General features: G+C 47.0%; 1 protein-coding gene across 2 annotated transcripts; it reads right to left on the bottom strand.

Annotated features, from left to right (window-relative positions):
• Window positions 1–367: 367 nt before the first annotated feature.
• Window positions 368–12,043, bottom strand: PPP1R26 (protein phosphatase 1 regulatory subunit 26). Of its 2 annotated transcripts, none has more exons than XM_054084229.1 (3): window positions 11,908–12,043; window positions 3,914–8,020; window positions 368–562 (listed from the first exon to the last, which is right to left on the bottom strand). In XM_054084229.1, exons 2-3 carry the CDS (start codon window positions 7,957–7,959, stop codon window positions 520–522), a joined length of 4,089 nt encoding a protein of 1,362 aa, XP_053940204.1. In that variant the 5' UTR covers window positions 7,960–8,020; window positions 11,908–12,043; the 3' UTR covers window positions 368–519. The 2 variants fall into 2 exon arrangements, with proteins under 2 accessions (XP_053940204.1, XP_053940205.1); XM_054084230.1 differs by lacking the exon at window positions 368–562 and adding an exon at window positions 926–1,601.
• Between the last annotated feature and the right edge of the window lie 5,951 nt (window positions 12,044–17,994).

Raw genomic sequence — 17,994 nt, forward strand, 5'->3', positions numbered from 1 at the left:
TCTTGTAGAAAGCACATTCATCTTTGTTATGTCTCAGAACAACGTTTTAAGGAATTATTCAAGTAAGACAACTAATCAAAAGGAAAATTTTTTTTTTAGTTTTATTGCAACAACTGTAGTTATACAGCCAGTGGAATTGCATCATTTAGACAGTGACTGCTCTAAAAGGAACCCTTAGCATGTTTTACTTAAAAACTCATCTTGAGGAGAAACCAGTCTGCCTGCTTATGAACGAGAAACGATTCAAACCCCAGAGCAGCCTCACACCCTTGGCCCCACCAGTCAGTCGTACCTACCAAACAACTTGTTTGCAGTGAAACAAAGTTTTCACTGCAATGCATTCAGTTAACTCAAACAGAAGAACCAGCTGAAAACACACCAATACACTGGAACAAGTAAATCAACTGAGCAGAAATGGGCCTGAATAGGTTTTCAATATTTAACATAAGAAATTAAATAAGTAACCTCTATCATTCAGTGATATTCTTCTATTAGACTCTAGACAATACCTTGAGCTTCTTATAACTTCCCTCTCTTCTCCTGAAAACTTCCCTCTCTTCTCCTGAAGTGAGAAATAACACAGAACACTGAATTAATATCAACAGTTGTGACAATTTTATGTATATTTTTTATCCACAGCTTTTTCTGGAGGTGGAATAATTTAGGGGTAAGACACCTCTTAAAAATATAAATTTAGTGGCTTTTGACACATATTTTCCACCTGTTTTCATACTTCATCTAAATCCACCCACCTCTTCTCTTCTTTGCCTTAATTCTTTCCCTTTTTGTTTTATTCTTGAACCGAAACCAGTTCCTTTGAACAGTTTTGCATGTGTTTTACCTTATGTGCCCCTCATATAGAATATGCCTGGTTTTGGTATCAGAACAGCAGTGTTCCTTCCTTCCCACCCTGAGGAGTAGCTCAGCGTTGCCTTGCCTTAGAAGAACCCCAGTGCTGTAGCCGCAATGTGCCCTGTAAGCAAGAAAGCCGGTTCATCCCATTTTCATCCCATCGAGGGCGCCTGGGCTCACTGCCACCAGTCCTCAGCAGTGGGGCAGAAAGGGGACCACGGGCTAATCCTGGAGGCTGCAGCACAGAGGATGCCACGCAGAGATACACCGAGTGCCTTCCAACTGAATCACAAATCTCAGTGGCTAAACTCTGCCTCAAAACCAAGGAACCCCTCTTGCTAACCCGTTCACTGCTAGTAGAGAGGGGCGAGTGCAAGGAAGGATTCCACTTCTTGACCACAAACACCAGGAAAGAAAACTGCTGTTAGGGTTTTGCTAAAATGACAAGCATCCTCCTCACCCCAGGCACCCACAACTTTTTTTGCCTGTGTACTTTGCAGAATCTCTTTCATTTTCTGTTATTGAGAACAATATCCCCTTAAACAGCCCCATCTTTAGAGATCTGGATTCTGTTTCAGAGCCACAAGGCAATCACATGCTATGGGTGTCAGATGGTGGCTGAAGACAAGAGAAGGCAAGAAGCAAGAGCAGCAGGTGAACAGAGATCCCGTTCCCAGCTTCAACCAGCACAAACGCTGTGATTGTCTTCAAGGGAGACATCCTTCATGCCCAAATGCTACTGGCACGAGCTAATTAGAGGAGGGAAAAAATGATAAGACAAAAATAGCACTCACTGGAGACAATGACACAAACCATAGGAGCACTCTGGTTTCACGGTCCATGGTGAGAACCCCATTTATTAAACATTATAAACTTATCAATGTACACCATTTCCTATATACAAATCAGCTTTATCAAGTTTAAAAAGTGCTGTTTGAAATTAGGTTTTATTTAAAGCACAAGGTCATCGGAATTGCATCTTCACTGAAAGTGAACCAGTCCACGCGTAGGATGAGAACACAGACACACCGACAGGGGCACAAAACACCTTTTAAGTCTTAACGTTGATTTACTAAAAACTGAGGAAAAACATTCAGCTTATTTTATAACAGTACAAACAGTACATAGTGCTTCCATCACCTCTAGGAAAATGAAGTATACAGTTTAATCCTTTTAAAGCAAGGTACTCTGAAAACTTCTATTTTAAAATACCAGCCTATTTACCTATTCCAAACAAAAGGCCCAAATTCTGCAACTGAATCAAGGCAGACCGAAATATATACATGCCTTGTGTAGACTGACTGCAGGCACGTGAGCTAAGTAAAAAAACACTTTTCCAAGGTATCCTACCACAAAAATGAGATGATCTAGCACACTGATCCCTTAAACAAACCAACCAACCCCAGGACTACAAAAAGGTGGCCCGAGAGTAAGAAATGTGAAGTGACCACTATAAATATGTTTTAAATGTAACTGCACAACAGTATAAACACACAAAGGATGTTATTTCTCCACATGCCACAGTTACTTGTTCTACTCTACGCTACGCCGTAGTTTGCCAATATTCTGCAAATGCAATCACACCAGGGGATACTATGCGATACGGGATCCATTCTTGACTGCTTTTGCTCCATTTTGGAACATTAAGGCCAGGCTGAAGGATTGCAAAAGTGAAAGTGACTGAGAAACCAAGTGACACCAAACGGTGGTTTGGCTGAGGGAAGTTCTGTAGGAGACTGGGTAAAGAGAGTATCGGATCAATCCATCAGGAAAAGATATAAGAACAAACTACTCAAAGGACTTCACTGCACACAAATGAAAAGAATCAGCCAACAGCTTAAATTCACACTTCTTGGATTCGGTGAAACCAGTGTGGGAGCACTTTTTTTGTGATAGAAATGTGCTACTTCAAACCCCTTTAAAGTTAGTACAAATAAAAAGATAGTAGTAAAAAATTGCTTTATTCTGGTTGCTGGAAACGGAGGCAGAGAAAAGCGCTACCAGTATGAAAGAACAGTGCTGAAAATATGCTTGACGTTTACATTAGGGATTTCCCACAGCAAACCTAGCTTTGTTCTATTGCACGGGAACTGTAAATGAAAACAAAAGTTCACAGAAATGTAACGTTTTAGAAACCACTTTTGAAAAAGGAAAGTAAGGGCATTCAATTCAAGAAAGTTCCTTCAGGAAACCAAAAGCCATCTCTGCAGGGCATCAACATCAGACTTGGGAACAACGAGGAATTGTTTCAGCCTTGCAGGCTCAGCAGTGTGTAAATCTAGCCAATTGCACAGAAATCCTGTTGTCTGAACAGATGCTCCTTCACTTTTCCCGGACCGCAATTGTGCTTGGAAGCATCTGTTAGAGGTTTCTGGTATTCCAAAGGTATCAGCAGCTGCCGAGATTGCTTTACACAAGACGTGCAGACACACCGATCCATTTTATGTACCCAAATTTGCATTTATATCTTCCAGGAAGGATCTCCACACCTACAGCTGCACCAACATTGCTGGAGTTCTGCTTCCTGAACTTGCCCAGCTGTCCTTGCGGTGGGAGAAACAAGAGCCCAGCACAAAACCACTGAGAAGGATTGTCCTAAGACAGCTCAGATATGAACAGATATTAGGGAATCTGCTTCAAAAGCACAGCGCTGCCATCAACTGCTGTGTTTTCCTAGGCTCTCTTAACAGATTGCCAAAGAGATTCTGCACGCAAACAGGTTTCCTTTTGATATATGCTTAGAAGCCTCATAATTTAAAGTGTGATTAGTCAGTATCTTCTTATCTACAGTACCTACAGCATCCTGCAGGAATGCAAACTCTAAAAATCATTATAAAAAATATTTCCTTAAAGCACTTTAAATAATTTACAAAAGTCTACAAAAACTCTGTTTATCCACGATATCCCTGTTAAATAGCATCTTTCACATTAGTGTGTGTATGATATACAGATACCAGCATTTCCCGTCTTTCCTTCCATGTCTCAAGTTTTATCAAGGTAATTAAAATGATAGTGATTTTCTAAAAAGACTGTTACTGTAAAAAAAAAAAAGTGTACTTACATATTTGAACCTTTTCTTTTCAGGAGGGAATCTGGGCACTCCCCTGCAGATAGGTCAGTACATTTTGCACAGGTTTTGTCTAAAACTTCCTGCCCTCGGTCCGCCTCACAAACAGTTTCCCTGTTCTGCAGGACAGGTATTTCTCCTTCCAAACTGGAGGTGGAAACCTGAATTTCCTCCTGCCCGTCACTGCGCTGGCAGGTAACATTTTCTCTCTTAATGCACATCTGGACACTGTTATTTGTACATGATCCTTCACTGGTTTTATCCACTGCTACTGCTGCCACATTTAATTCCTGCAGTGGGCAACCTAAACCTGGATCTGGCCTCCTCTCCTGTTGGTTATCCTCTCTCTCACTGGACTCACGTCTACTCTGCTGAGATGTGTCTCTGCTAACTTTGTCTGCTTTTACCACTGCCATGCTGTGCTCAGGGCGTGGAGGATCCAAATTTGAATTGGCCCAGCTGCCCTTGTGCTTATCTTCTTCCTCCATCCACATCTGTGTGTTCTCAGCTTTGGATGTTTTGCAAACCTCATCTACTTTTACTGCTGCCGCACTCTGTTCCCGCACAGGGAGGCTTGACGGGAAATCTAACTGCTCTCCCAAAGCATCAGCCTTTCTGCAACCCACTGCTTCCTCTCTGATATACAAAGGAGCAGCCTCCAGTCTTCCACAGGTTTCTGCTCTGTGGGGACTTGACACTTCCACATTAAACTTCTGGGAAGAACTGGATTCTTTTATTGCTGTCATATTCTCCTCAATAAGTTCTTCTTTTGCCAAGGTGGCTCCTCTCCCTTGGTTAAGTATGTCAGCATCCTGGGAAGCTACCTCTGTTCCTAAGGCACTGTTCCCAGTGAGAAAACACTCTGCTTTCTGCTTTTTGTTCAAAAGCATGGATTTTTTCCTGTCCCGAGCATGTCTTAGACCTGCAATAAATTTACTTGAAATTTTTAGCTGAAAGGTATTCTTTCTTTTAGACCTCGACTTTGCATTAATTACTTTTCGTACTTTACAACCTTCATTTGTGCTGGGTTTAGGTGGAAGCATTTTCTGCACAGGTTCTGTATCAGGAACATCATCTTTTTTAACTGTGGTGCTTCCAGATACTTCACCACCTGCAGCAACTTTAACCCCCACCACTCCTTGTTTAGCTTTTGACTGACCAGTAGTATGAAGATCAACATTCTCAACAGAAGAAGCAGGTTTCCCACTGCCATGTAACATTGCACTTTTCCCTTCTGTTCTCTGAGAGTTCTTCAACTCATCTGTTTGCTGAGGCACCTCAGCCTTTTTACTCTGCCCCAGCGTGAGGTCCATCTCATTTTCAGCTGGCTGTTGCTTTGCTTTTCCTTTATTAGCAGTTTGTTTGGTCACTCTTAGTAGGTCCAGAGTTGCATCATCTTTTTGTATCTCTGAATTACTTGCAGAGTCTTTAGCCTTTTCTGCCAAAAACTTCCTAATTTCCTGTTCAATGCTGTCATCGCTGTCCACTGAGCTGCTGTCATCAGCATCTGATGCAGCTGTGAAAGTACATTTCCTATTTTTAGCTACCCGCAGGTTATTTTGATTCAAAACCGATTTTGCTTTATATCCTTTTTTAAGCTTTAAGTTAAACTCTAAATTCTTCATGGTTTCTGTTTTTTCACTGGGAAGTTTGGCATCTATGTTGTCTGGAGGATTTCTGATGGCATTCTCTTTTGTGGCTTTTCTAGGTTTTGAGAGGCAGCTTTTCAGTAGCACTGGATTTTTACATTTCCACTCATTTTGTTGGAGGCTACTGAACTCATTCAGCAGCTGAGTTTCTGTCTCGCTAAACCTGACTCTCTTCTTGCACTGCGACTTCTGGTCCTTGGACTTCTTCTTTAATTTTCTTTTAGACCGTAACAGGTCTTTTATCGCACTGTCAAGGTCCTCATCACTATCCAGGGAACTGCTGTCATCATCCGAACCGTCCCTCTCTTGAGGATTTTTCATAAGCTTTCTCGTGCTACTCTGAACTTGAATAAAATGGTTTACAGAGTCCGAGGCCACACATCTGCCGTCAGATCCAGATGATCTGGAAGACACCAGCTGCTGCTGCTTGGCGTCTTTGCCACTGAGCCTTTGAGCATCACCAAGTTCTGCGAGGCTGCTCAGGGCACACCCCTCTTGGAGCGCAGGAGTTTTTGAGCAGTTATCTGGCTGGAAAAGTCCCGTCTCCAGCTGTTCAGGTGGTTTTGATGCACCTAGTTTCACCATTCTGCCTTCCTTTTTAAGTCTCCTTTTATGAGTCAGTGACAGCTTCAGTGTTTTGGGAAAAGAAGGCTCAAGGGTACTGGTGAGGCTGTTTTGATCAGAAGGCAAAGGCATCTGGATTGAGTGTGACAGGCTGGGAGGCTTTGTTCCAAGGTTTTCTGACTGTGCCTTCAGAGCCAAAAAAGCTCGGATCTCTTGCTCTATGCTATCATCGCTGTCCACGAGGCTGCTGTCGCTTTCACAACGCGAGGATGACAGTAGCTGGGGAGAAAAGAAGGAGTCTGCAGCAAGTGATTTGTTGTCACTTCCCATTTGGGATGGCATGATTGTTTTGGAAATATCAAGGATCGCTTCTGCACACATGAGTTCTGCAGATGTGTCTGCCCTGCAAGAGGCCTGCAACGTGAGCTCACAAGCAGCGATCTTGTTTTCCGGAGGTGCAAAATGTCTGGCTTTTTTTAGTGGTTTAAACAGCTTGTTAAATTCATTGCTTGTGCTTTCTAATTCTGTTGACTTTGAATTAATTTCTTTTCCCTTGTTGCTTATAGGGCTTTTACGGATTTCTGGTGAGGCACTTTTTGTTGAGCTGATCGTCAGGCTCGCAGAAATGTCCGCCATACCCTTTGTATCAAACTGTTCCCTCTGCAAAGGGACACAGTCTGTTGCATGACCTGCCTCTTTCCTGATTTTCTCCAGCTGATAAAGCTGAATGGCTTCTTCAATGCCATCGTCGCTACTTGAGTCAGATGTGTGCGTGGTCTCATTGATAACTGCTCCCCTCGGCTCCCAGTAATTAGCTCCACTTTCTTTGTTTTGCTCTGATAACCAGGGCTGGCTGGCGGCGGCGGCTGTTTCTAGATACACTTGGTTCACTTGGCTGAAATCACAAGGCTCTTCTTGGATTTTAGGCTGCAAACACTTGGACTGCGTGCTGGTTTTCTGTAGCTTGGGATGGTGCCTCAAGAGAAGCGCATTACAGCCTTGTTTTATAGCACCACAGTTTGGTTTGCTTGTTGTTTCCTTATTGCATTTCAGGACAGGTCTCACTTCGGAATTTTTTTCATCCTCTCCGTTTCCACACCTACTAATTTCTTGCTGCTTCTTCTCATTCAAGAACTGCACTATTTCAGCTTGTATGCTCTGTTCGAAAGAGTCATCGCTGCTGATGCTCTGCGGGGAAGCTGGCTGCCGCCTTTTCCCGATGCCCAGGTGGTCAGACAGGTACTCTTCAGAGAGCATCTCAGCATTAAATTTCATGGGGAGAAGGTTGCTAGCCACTTTGTTCTGGGAGAATTCTCTCTTAAACCTTTTGCCTCTGCTTACACTCTCTGAACACTCTGCATTCCTTTGCAATGACTGGTCACTTTTGCTTTTTGTTTTTAGATACTCTTGAATGGCTTCCTCTATACCTCGGTCAACAGAATCATCACTATCAGAATCAAGCAAGAGAGTCCCAAACCCCACATTCTCTTCCACTTCAGGGTCATCTGAATCAGCAGGGTAACCACACTTGGTATACTGAGGATGCTTCCGTAGCAACGCGGTGCTAGATGGGACTCTGTTACTCGAGCCCTTTTCTCCCTTTTGTTTCTTCTGCATAATACAATCATACTCATTGTTCATACCCAGGGGAGACTCTTGACTTTGCAGGTTGTTGATGATCATCTGAACTTTAGAGCTTACAGAGGTTCTAGCGATGTCCCCTTCAGATTCCAAGAAGCAAACGGGATATCTACAATTCCTTGCTGGTCCAAAGGACTCCCATGTTGTCTGAAGAGCTACCAGAGGAGACGCATTCATAAGGAACATTCTAGCAGACAACAGCACAGTCCACAACGGAACAGCTTTTCAGACTGGTCTCCCTTCCATCCTACAATAAAGGAAGAGAAAGATATTTTTTATTCTGCATTTACCCTCTAGAAGTTTCAGGAAATAACACTGGTAACATAAATTGTACATTAACACTTAGACTCACTGTGCCAGATAATCACAAGAATTACTCCTCAACATTACTTTAACAGGTCAATCAGTCACTATTGCCATTAAGGACAAGACACAGCACTCATCACTTGTGGTTTTCAGCATCTTCTGGCATAACCATAACTCAATCCAGGTAATTATCTTCACTTCCGAAACTCCTCCTGCACTTTGCATTGAAGACAGTATTCTCTTTTGCACACGCTCCTAAAAAATCACGTATTGTCAGGACTCACAAAGCATCACACTGATGCACAGTGCACAGGCATCTGCTCTTCCCTTCTGCATCTTAATAGTTTTGCAACAAACTTTATGACAAGAGAAAAAACAATTTTAAGGGAAACTTTCATAATGAAGTGGAATTGGTGGGAGCAGAAAATCCTGCAAATATTCTGCTCCCTGTGTTTCCTTTGGCATAATTGTCCTTACCAAAGAACTCCTGCCATGCGTAGCTCAGCTTTTGAGGTTTACAACACAAACAATGCTGGCTATGTCCACGTGGTGTGTGATGGGTGGACGGGAAACAAGCTTGCTCGTGATCTGAGATGGTGGAACACAAACCAACTTTTATTCAGAGAGCACAGTAACTGTGTCAGCACGATGCCTCAACTCACACACTCGTCCGAGACAGCTTTTGCTAGTTCTGGCCTGGCACTAGGCATGCACAACTAAGGGACTTCGGGCAGCTCAAAGAGAAGGAAAGGGAGATTATTTCTTCCCAAAACATCCCATGCGGCAATAACCCTAAGACACCAATTATTCTGGCCTCAGTGAAGGATAAAAACTCCCAAATCTTTAAGAGTTTGCAAAAGCAGGATGAAGTTTCTGAACTGATCTCTGTATTATAGTTGAAACTCCAAACAGAATGAAGGCCTGCTTCATGGAAAAGGGATAAAAGCCACACAGAAAATGCCAGATAACACCTCAAAGGTTTCACATCTTCCAGGCAGTCCCATAAAGGCCTATGGTTTCACCTTCAGCATCATTTGGTGGGATCGAAACAGCATCTGGCTGACCAAGGCACACAGTAACCCCAACAAAAAGCTGCTGCAGGAGAGCTGTTCTTCAATCCCACTTCGGAGTTCCACACAAATCCAGCAAGCCCTGACAGCAGTGCGGCACTGGACTCTACCGACCCACAAAGACACACTTCTGCCCTTGACTCCTCTCTGACCTTGCCCTTGTCAATTATTTCCTAGTTCTGCTTTCTAATTAATCAGTGGAAGTAAATATTTTAAAGAATTAATGATTCTAAACTCTACAAAACTTCTATTTATTTGCTACTGAGAGTAAGATAGCAGTCCACTAGGGAAGACAACTCTTTATGACGTTTACAAAGAGCACAGTGCTCCAATGAAGAACACTATATTTGACAAATTCTTTTGTCAAAATGGGACCTGTGCTCAGGGATCAGTTTTATTGTCATCTTGTTAGCAGACTGGAATATTTTTGAAGTCTTATTGCCCAAGGCAGAGTCACTCTGAACATGCCTTCCATGGAGTCTGCAGAGCGGTTAGCTCTGAACACACCACTGACAACACTTCTGCTGCTTCATTTGCTGGTTCTCTGCTGCAGAACACCTCGAGTGAATACATTTAACACAAGCTCTGGACACCCATCTCTGATTTTCTTCTCCTCAGTGATAATTCATCTCAACACATCCTTCCTGTAGAATTAAAATATTAAGTATAGAATCAGACTGCTTTGGGCTGGAAGAGACCTTAAAAATTATCCAGTTCCAACCCCCTGCCATGGGCAGGGACACCTCCCACTGGATCAGGTTGCTTGAAGCCCCATCCAGCCTGGCCTTGAACACCTCCAGGGATGGCGCTTCCACAACTTCTCTGGGCAACCTGTGCTAGTGCCTCTCCACCAGAAGTGATCTAGAATATCCCTCCTTGCTGGCTGGTGCCCACAGTGACCCAAGAGACACTGTTCTAACATCCACCTTTGAGCCAATGAAGACAGTTCAGACTGGTTGCTCTACACACACAGGTCCCGGCCAATCGCGTATTCAGTCATGAACCAACCAGGGAAGCATCTCACAAGCAGTCTGGCACGGCTCAGAACCCAAACCGCCCGCAACACACCATTTCTAATGTGACCTCCAACACATTCATTAGGGCAAACATAAATTAAAAACACATTCTCCCTTGTAGTAAGCAGCTAAGGATCAAAAAGACAAAAATTAGAATATCTAATTATCTTGAAGAAAAGCAATTAACACACTTAAGCTCCCAACTTCATTAATAAAACCCCAACTTATTTCCTATTAACCTATTTCCACAGCTTCCAGGAAAGGGGCAGGCACTTTTGTTATCCTACGCCTGGATTGCAGTTGCCCAGCAGGAATTCCACGGGATTGGGATGAACCTTCCCACCCCAACAGCTCTTCAGGCCAGGGCACCCACCCAGGGGGGAGGGGTCTGAGGGGGCACCCATGGAAGGCATCTGAGGGGACACAAAGGGAGGCAGAGCACCCACAGATGGTGTGAGGGGACACCCACAGAGGTTGTGCGAGAGGATATGGAGGTTCAGCCTCCCGGAGGGCACCCAGAGAGAGTGAAGGAACATGAGGTGATACCCTCAGGAAGTGTGTGAGGGGACACGGAAGGACACCCATTAAGAAGAGCACCCACAGACAGTGTGAGGGGGGACATGAGGGGTCATCATTCCCAGGTGGGTACCTTCTAGAGCTCTGCGAGGGGACACCCACTAGGAAGAGCACCCACAAAAGGTGTGAGAGGATATGGAGGGTCAACTGCCACGGGGTCAACCACAGTGGGTGGGAACGGACATGAGGTTACACCCTCAAGGGGCACATGAGGGAACATGAGGGACACCACTTGGAAGAGCAGCCACAGGGCAAAGCACACACAGAGAGTGTGAGGGGCCACAAGGGGCCACCTACAGGGGCTGAAGGGATGAGAAGGGACACCTTCCTGGTGCTGGGGGGTACCTTCTAGAGCTCTACGAGGGGACAGGATGGGAGGCACTGCGCGGGGGGAGAGGAGAGGACACAGAGGGAAGACAGAGGGGACACAGGACGGGGAGCAGCACCCACAGAAGGGCTGTGTGGGGGGACAGGAGTGGACACGGTGGGCCTGTGCAAGGGGACAGGAGGGGACACAAAAGGGCTGTGTGGGGGCACAGGAGGGGACACAAAGGGGCTGTGTGGGGGCACAGGAGGGGACACAGAAGGGATGCAGAGGGGGGGCAGCATGCACAGAGGGTGTGAGGGGATGACAGGGGACATTAAGGGACACCCACAGGGGGGCTGTGCGAGGGGACAGGAGGGGACACAGCGGGGACACAGGGGGACAAGAGGGGACACACAGGGACTGTGTGGGGGGACAGGAGGGGACACAGGAGGGATGCAGAGGGGGGGCAGCATGCACAGAGGGTGTGAGGGGATGCAGGGGACATTAAGGGACACCCACAGGGGGGCTGTGCGAGGGGACAGGAGGGGACACAGCGGGGACACAGGGGGACAAGAGGGGACACACAGGGACTGTGTATGGGGACAGCGAGGGACACAAGGAAGACATGGGGGGCTGTGCGAAGGGACAGGAGGGGGCAGAAAGGGTCATGGGGGGCGCAGCATGCACAGAGGGTACAATGGGATGAGAGGGGACACGAAGGGGCGCTAACAGGGGACAGCACTCACAGGGGGGCTGCGCGAGGGGACAGGAAGGGGGGGCAGCACGCAGAGAGGGTGCGAGGGGACAGGCAGGGGCACCCACCGGCGACACACGCGGGTCCCCCCCGCCCCTCGCTCACCTGGCCGGGCCGGGCCCGGGGCGATGGCGGCGATGGCGGCCGGGCCGGTGCGTGCCGGGCTCCGCGGCGGAGCGGGCGGCGCCTGCAGCGGCCCCGGGCGGCGGGGGGCATGCGCCGGGGGGGCGGGGCCGGCGGGGGCCGGGCGGGGGTGAGGGGGTCTGGGGCGGGCACGGTGTGATGGGGACGGGAACCCACTAAGGGTTTCAAGGGGGGACTGGAGCCCTTTTAATGTCTGAGCGAGGGTGGAGCCCATAGAATCGTAGAGCGGTTTGGGTTGGAAGGGACATCGAAGCCCATCCAGTTCCACCCCTGCCATGGGCAGGGACACCTCCCACTGGCTCAGGCTGCCCGAGGCCCATCCAGCCTGGCCTGGAGCACCTCCAGGGATGGGACAGTCACAACCTCCCCGGGCAGCCTTTTCCAGTGTCTCACCACTCTCATAGTGAAGAGATTCCTCCTAATGTCCACTCTAAATCTGTCCCCTCCAGTTTGTACCCGTTCCCCCTTGTCTTCTGACTCCAAGCCTTTATGAACAGCCCCTCTCCAGCTTTCCTGGAGCCCCTTCAGGTACTGGAATGTCGCTATAAGGTCTTCTCGGAGCTTTCTCCAGGCTGAACAACCCCAACTCTCTCAGCCAGGCTCATAGGGAAGGTGCTCCAGCCTTCTGATCATCTTTGGAGCCTCCTCTGGACCCATTCCAACAGCTCCAGATCCTTCTTATATTGAGGATTCCAGAACTGGACACAATACTCCAGATGAGGTCTCCCAAGAGAGGAACAGAAGGGCAGAATCCCCTTCCTCCCTGCTGGCCACGCTGCTTTGGATGCAGCCCAGGACACGGGGGGTTTCTGGGCTCACGTCGAGCTGCTCATCAACCAGCACCCCAAGTCCTTCTCTGCAGGGCAGCTCTCAATCACATCATCATTTGATGACTGATGAAGGTGGGAGTAACAATAATAAATGCTGGAGACTGCAGCCCTTTTGATGTTTGAGGGAGGCTGGAGCCCCTTTGATCTTCAAGGGAAACCGGAGCCTGGCTGGGAGATGCATGAGACTGGAGCCCCTTTAATGTTTGAGGGAGATTTGGCCCTGTTAATGATTGATGAAGGCAGGAGCCCCGTTAACAATTCATGGAGACTGGAGCCCACTTGATGTTTGAGGAGGACTGGAGCCCATTTGATGTTTGATGGGGCAGGAGCCCTGATTAAGGACTGGAGAGACTGGAGTCCCTTTAACACTTAAGGGACATTTGGCCCCATTAACAATTGATGGAGACTGGAACCTATTTAATGTTTGAGAGAGACTGGAGCCTATTTAATATTTTAATTTAACAGGAGCCCTGTTAATGATCGATGGAGACTGGAACCCCTTTAACATTTTATGGAGGTGAGAGTCCCATTAAGGATCAAGGGAAACTGGAGCCCATTTAACGATTGATGGACACTGGATTTCCTTAATGTTTGAGGGAGTCTGGAACCCCTTTATTGTTTGAGGGAGACTTGGGGCCCTTTAACGTTTGATGGAGGCTGGAGCCCTGTTAAGGATTGGAGGGCTACAAAGATGATCCAAGGGCTGGAACACCTCCCATGCAAGGACAGGCTGAGAGAGTTGGGGTTTTTCAGCCTGGCGAAGAGAAGGCTGCGGGGAGACCTTAGAGCAGCTTCCTTTGCAACCCAAACCATTCTATAGTTCCATGACTGATGGAGGAAAGGGCTCATGTCACAACTGATGGAGGCTGGAGCCCCATTAAGGATTGAGGAAGGCTGAAGACCATTTAATGTTTGATGATGGAGATGGGAGCCTGATTAAGGATTGAAGGAGGCCAGATCCCATTTAACAATTGAATCATAGAATCATAGAATGTTTTGGGTTGGGAAGGACCTCAGAGCCCATCCAGTTCCAACCCTCCTGTCATGGGCAGAGAAACCTCCCTCTGGATCCGGTTGCTCAAAGCTCCATCCAACCTGGTCTTGAACACCTCCAGGAATGGGGCAGCCACAACTTCTCTGGGCAACCTGGGCCAGTGCCTCACCACCCTCATTGTGAAGAATTTCAACGCATGTTTTAGGGAGCACGTGTACTTTCATTCCCCGAGGAATTGTTTTCTATCTTGGACTCCAACCTCATGTTCTAATTTTCTCTTTTCCCCAGAGTCCACCATCTATCAAACCAGGTCTGACCCTGGGGGTGTGGGACAGGACCATGCTTGAAACCATCAGACACAGTTATAGACTCATATTAATATATCTGCTGCTTTTACGACAGATAAAACGGAGCTGATAAGACATTGGCCTGTGTGTTCTTGTCCCTGGGATATGTAATATGCTTTTGTATTCTGAAATGGCTCGCTTGAGCAAGACTGCTGAAAACAGCACAGCCAGCATCTGTGTGCAGAAGGAAACAATGAGCTTGCTTTTCCTTAGCTGCAGAATTGCAGCCTGGAGGTGAGGAAACTTTGCTTCTTTCGCCATATTCCTCCTAATGCCACTCCAGAGGAAAGAAAGGGCTCTTGTATTCATGTATCCTCTCGGGCCAAGTCAATTTACATGTGAATGCACTTTAAAAATAAAATTAAAGTCAAAGCTATGGCCAAAAGCCTGATAAATGTTCTTGTGCACATGCAGTTGCTTGGAAGGGAGGATGCTGGCTGCTGCTGGAGAGCTCTGCTGCTACCAGAGGAGGTGACATTTTACGGCTCTGCAGAGCAAGTTACCTCCACGCGCAGCCTTTGACTTGAAAGAAGTGCAGAGCCTCTCCCTGAGGTCCCATTAGGGATGATTTGTCTGTCTGATCCATAATCTTTGCGGAAATGAGAGCAGTGGTCCCTGTTCCCGCATCCCTGGTGGACGGATGACAAAATCATAAGCGTTAATTGGACCCCTTGTTAGGGTGGCCAGAATGGCAGGGAAACATTCATGTTTTTGAAATGAAACATCTTCCCCGACCTCAGGATCTTCTCATCCCATTTGCGGCTTATTGCATGGGGTAGGAACAGGTGCTCATTATACGTGGCTCTGGATATATTAGAGGCAAATGCTTCTGTGAGTTATCAGAGGCTCAAACCGGAGCTCAGGTGATGGCTTTTTTTTCCCCAGCAAGAAAAAGGACAAGATTAAAAACAATATAGCGAGAATAGAAGGACTCACCTCGCAGATTTTTCTGTTGTCAGGTAACCTGTGGCTTCGTAGCCAATTACAGTTCTCACGTGGAGCCGTGTTAAAGCACCAGGCATTTCTGCTGTGTTGCTCTTCTGTTGGGAATGTGAATCATACCTGTTGCCAGCTGAGGGCACAGCCATGTCTAGGACACCAGGGAAGTCCATCACCTAAGGTTCTGCGATCCTTTTCCTCTGCTGATGGCAGTTTTCCATTCCCTGAACATGTCTTTGGGTTTTGGGGCAAAAACAATCCACAGAAGCGAAATCCTGCTGCGACCATTGAGTTTTTGGTGGAAGAAGCAGCGGGGAAAGGAGATCAATCTGAACTTTGAGCTCAGTCCATGTATTTGGGATCCATATATCACGTGGCCCCACTGTGCTTCAGGAGGCTCCAAACCTTTTTGGCAAAAGTAGCATCAGCATTTGCTTTAAAATAAATTGAGCGGGCTGCTTCTCTGTGGTTCGAAACAGGGCTCAGGTGTGGCTTCTGCAATTCCTTCCCTCTTGCATGGGTTTGCATGCAGCTGAGTTGAGCACGGGGCATATCCCGGGAGACAGTAGATCTCTTGGAGCAGCATGTCTGGTGGTGGCCCTGCTCCTATGTCCTCCCACCCTGTTCAGCTCCTTCAGTCTAATTGCAGCTGGCATATTAGATGGAGTACAACCGGATTATGGAGTAACATGGTAAATTGAAGAGTTTAGTTGTTATTTAATAAATGCCAAGGAGACTCATGAGGCCTTGAAGTTATAATAGAAAGATCTAATTTAGAAAAAGAAGAACAGAAATACCTGTGAAAGCTGCCAGCAAACAGTGCTGGGTATTGAACATTTCTATTTACTCTCTGAATGGAACAGAGATGGGGTGAGCTTCTTTACAGCAGGGCTAGATGCTGCCTAGAGGAGCAGTACTTAAAGGGGGCCTTCTAGTACTAAAAGGGGGACTACGAGAAAGCTGGGAAGGGTTTCTTTATCAGGTAGTGCAAGGATAGGACAAGGGAGAACAGTTTTAAGGTGAAGAGGTGAGATTTATATGAGATCTCCGTAAGAAATGTTTTCCTGTGAAGGTGGTGAGTCACTGGCCCAGGTTGCCCAGAGAAGTCGTGGCTGCTTCACCCCTGGAGGTGTTCAAGGCCAGGCTGGATGGGCCTTTGGGCAAGCTGACCCAGTGGGAGGTGTTCCTGACCGTGGCAGGGGGTTGGAACTGGATGGACTCTAATGTCCCTTCCAACTCAAACCATTCTGTGATTCTGTAATCACTGACCATTACACAAACCGTAGCTGAAGGTCTCTGTGGAGCACAGCCGTCTGATTTGGAAGACGCTCCCTTTCAACAGTAACTCCCAGTGTATCTGGTGTAAGAATACAACTTGAGAAATATAATTTGGTGCCCAGAGGTGTGATTGCAACCCTGACCTTTCCTTGATATCATATGGCAGAGACCTCTAAAATTTCAAAGGAAATGATGGCACCTCTCGTGTTCTGTACGTGGAACCTTTTAACAGTTTCAAAAAACTCATTCCTATGTAGGTTAAATTATAAATTTTTCATGTTTAAAAGCATGGAAAAGTTCCATGTGTGCTCTTAAGAGTTTTCTTTACGCAAGTCTTCCCTCTCCGTCCAGCTCTGGGGCTTTGCTCTGAGGCAATGCCATCTGTATTCCCACAAGGACATTTCCAGCTGGATACTGTGCTTGTCACAATTCTGCTTTGTGCCCATTAGGTGTCAGACTGTTATCGGCACAGTCTCCAGCTTCTAGGACGTCACAGACAAGAGGAGTGAGTATGAGAAGCCAGGAGCCAGCGCTGCTTGTCCAGGGTGCCATCAGCACCATCGCTTGTGGGTCCTACACGGAAACGGCAGACTGGGCGGTGTGGAGCTCTCTGGGCCACCAAACAGGGACTTTCTGCTGGCCTTTGTTCTGGCTTTACGAGCTGTGCTTCCTTCACCATCTCATCCCGGGGCTGAGCATGCACAGGCAGCCACTCCTGCCCCAATCCTGCAGAGTTTTGCAGTGCATCTGTATTTTAGATCACGTCTAATTGCGTTCTCAGGTGAGCTCTTTGTATTGCAAGAGCTCTTTCCTTCTGCTCTTGGATCTGCAGGGTCACAGAGGTACTGCCAGAGTGGTGATGGGCCTCTTTCTACCTCATCCATCATCCTCTTGGGGATGAGCAGTTGAAGTTGAGTATTGAAGGTCGGTGCTAAGCCATGCAGGCAGCATGAGTACAAGGTGCCAGGACAGCTGTTTGCTGCGTCTCAGGGCCTGGGAGCACTGATGAACACATGGGATTCAGTCAGAGACAGAGAGTCAAAGTCTATTTTTTTCTTTCTAATGAACCGTGTGCAGAGTTTCCCACAGCAACACTTTGATTTGAGCCGCAAACTGGGATATAAACACAGGCATTGGGTGCCACAAGCCAAGGTGGAAGGTGATGAAACGGGGTCTGTGAGCTTCAAAATGGCCTGTTTAAAGGGCAAGATCAAAGGTGCACAGTGTGATAGATACCTTCCCTGCTACATGAAGAAAAGCCATAATGAAACTGGGATGCCATACTCACTTTATGTTTCAAAAGGAAAATGTTCTGCTTTGACTTCCTACTACAGTTGCTGAGAGCTTTAAGGGGAAAACACAAGAAAACACATCCAGCTCCCCTCATTACTGGTCCTCTGACTCTTCTGCTGAGAAGTCCCAGCAAAGCCGTGGGCTTATCTGTCCACAGTTATCATATCTTGCATTTACAGAGCATCTTTCCTGACTGGCTGCATGCTGAGGAGCATCCTTGCTCATGAGGCAGGGGTCTGCTGGACAACTTCCGTGGAGCAACACCTAATTCCCAGCAGAGCCATGTCGAGCGCTGCTCCAGCTCCCATTAGCTCTAAGCCAGTGTTTTTTAAGGGCCTCTTCACACGCAGGGAAGCTTTTCAGATCA

The sequence above is a fragment of the Cuculus canorus genome, chromosome 19 (genome assembly GCF_017976375.1).
Source record: "Cuculus canorus isolate bCucCan1 chromosome 19, bCucCan1.pri, whole genome shotgun sequence".
Classification (NCBI taxonomy): domain Eukaryota; kingdom Metazoa; phylum Chordata; class Aves; order Cuculiformes; family Cuculidae; genus Cuculus; species Cuculus canorus.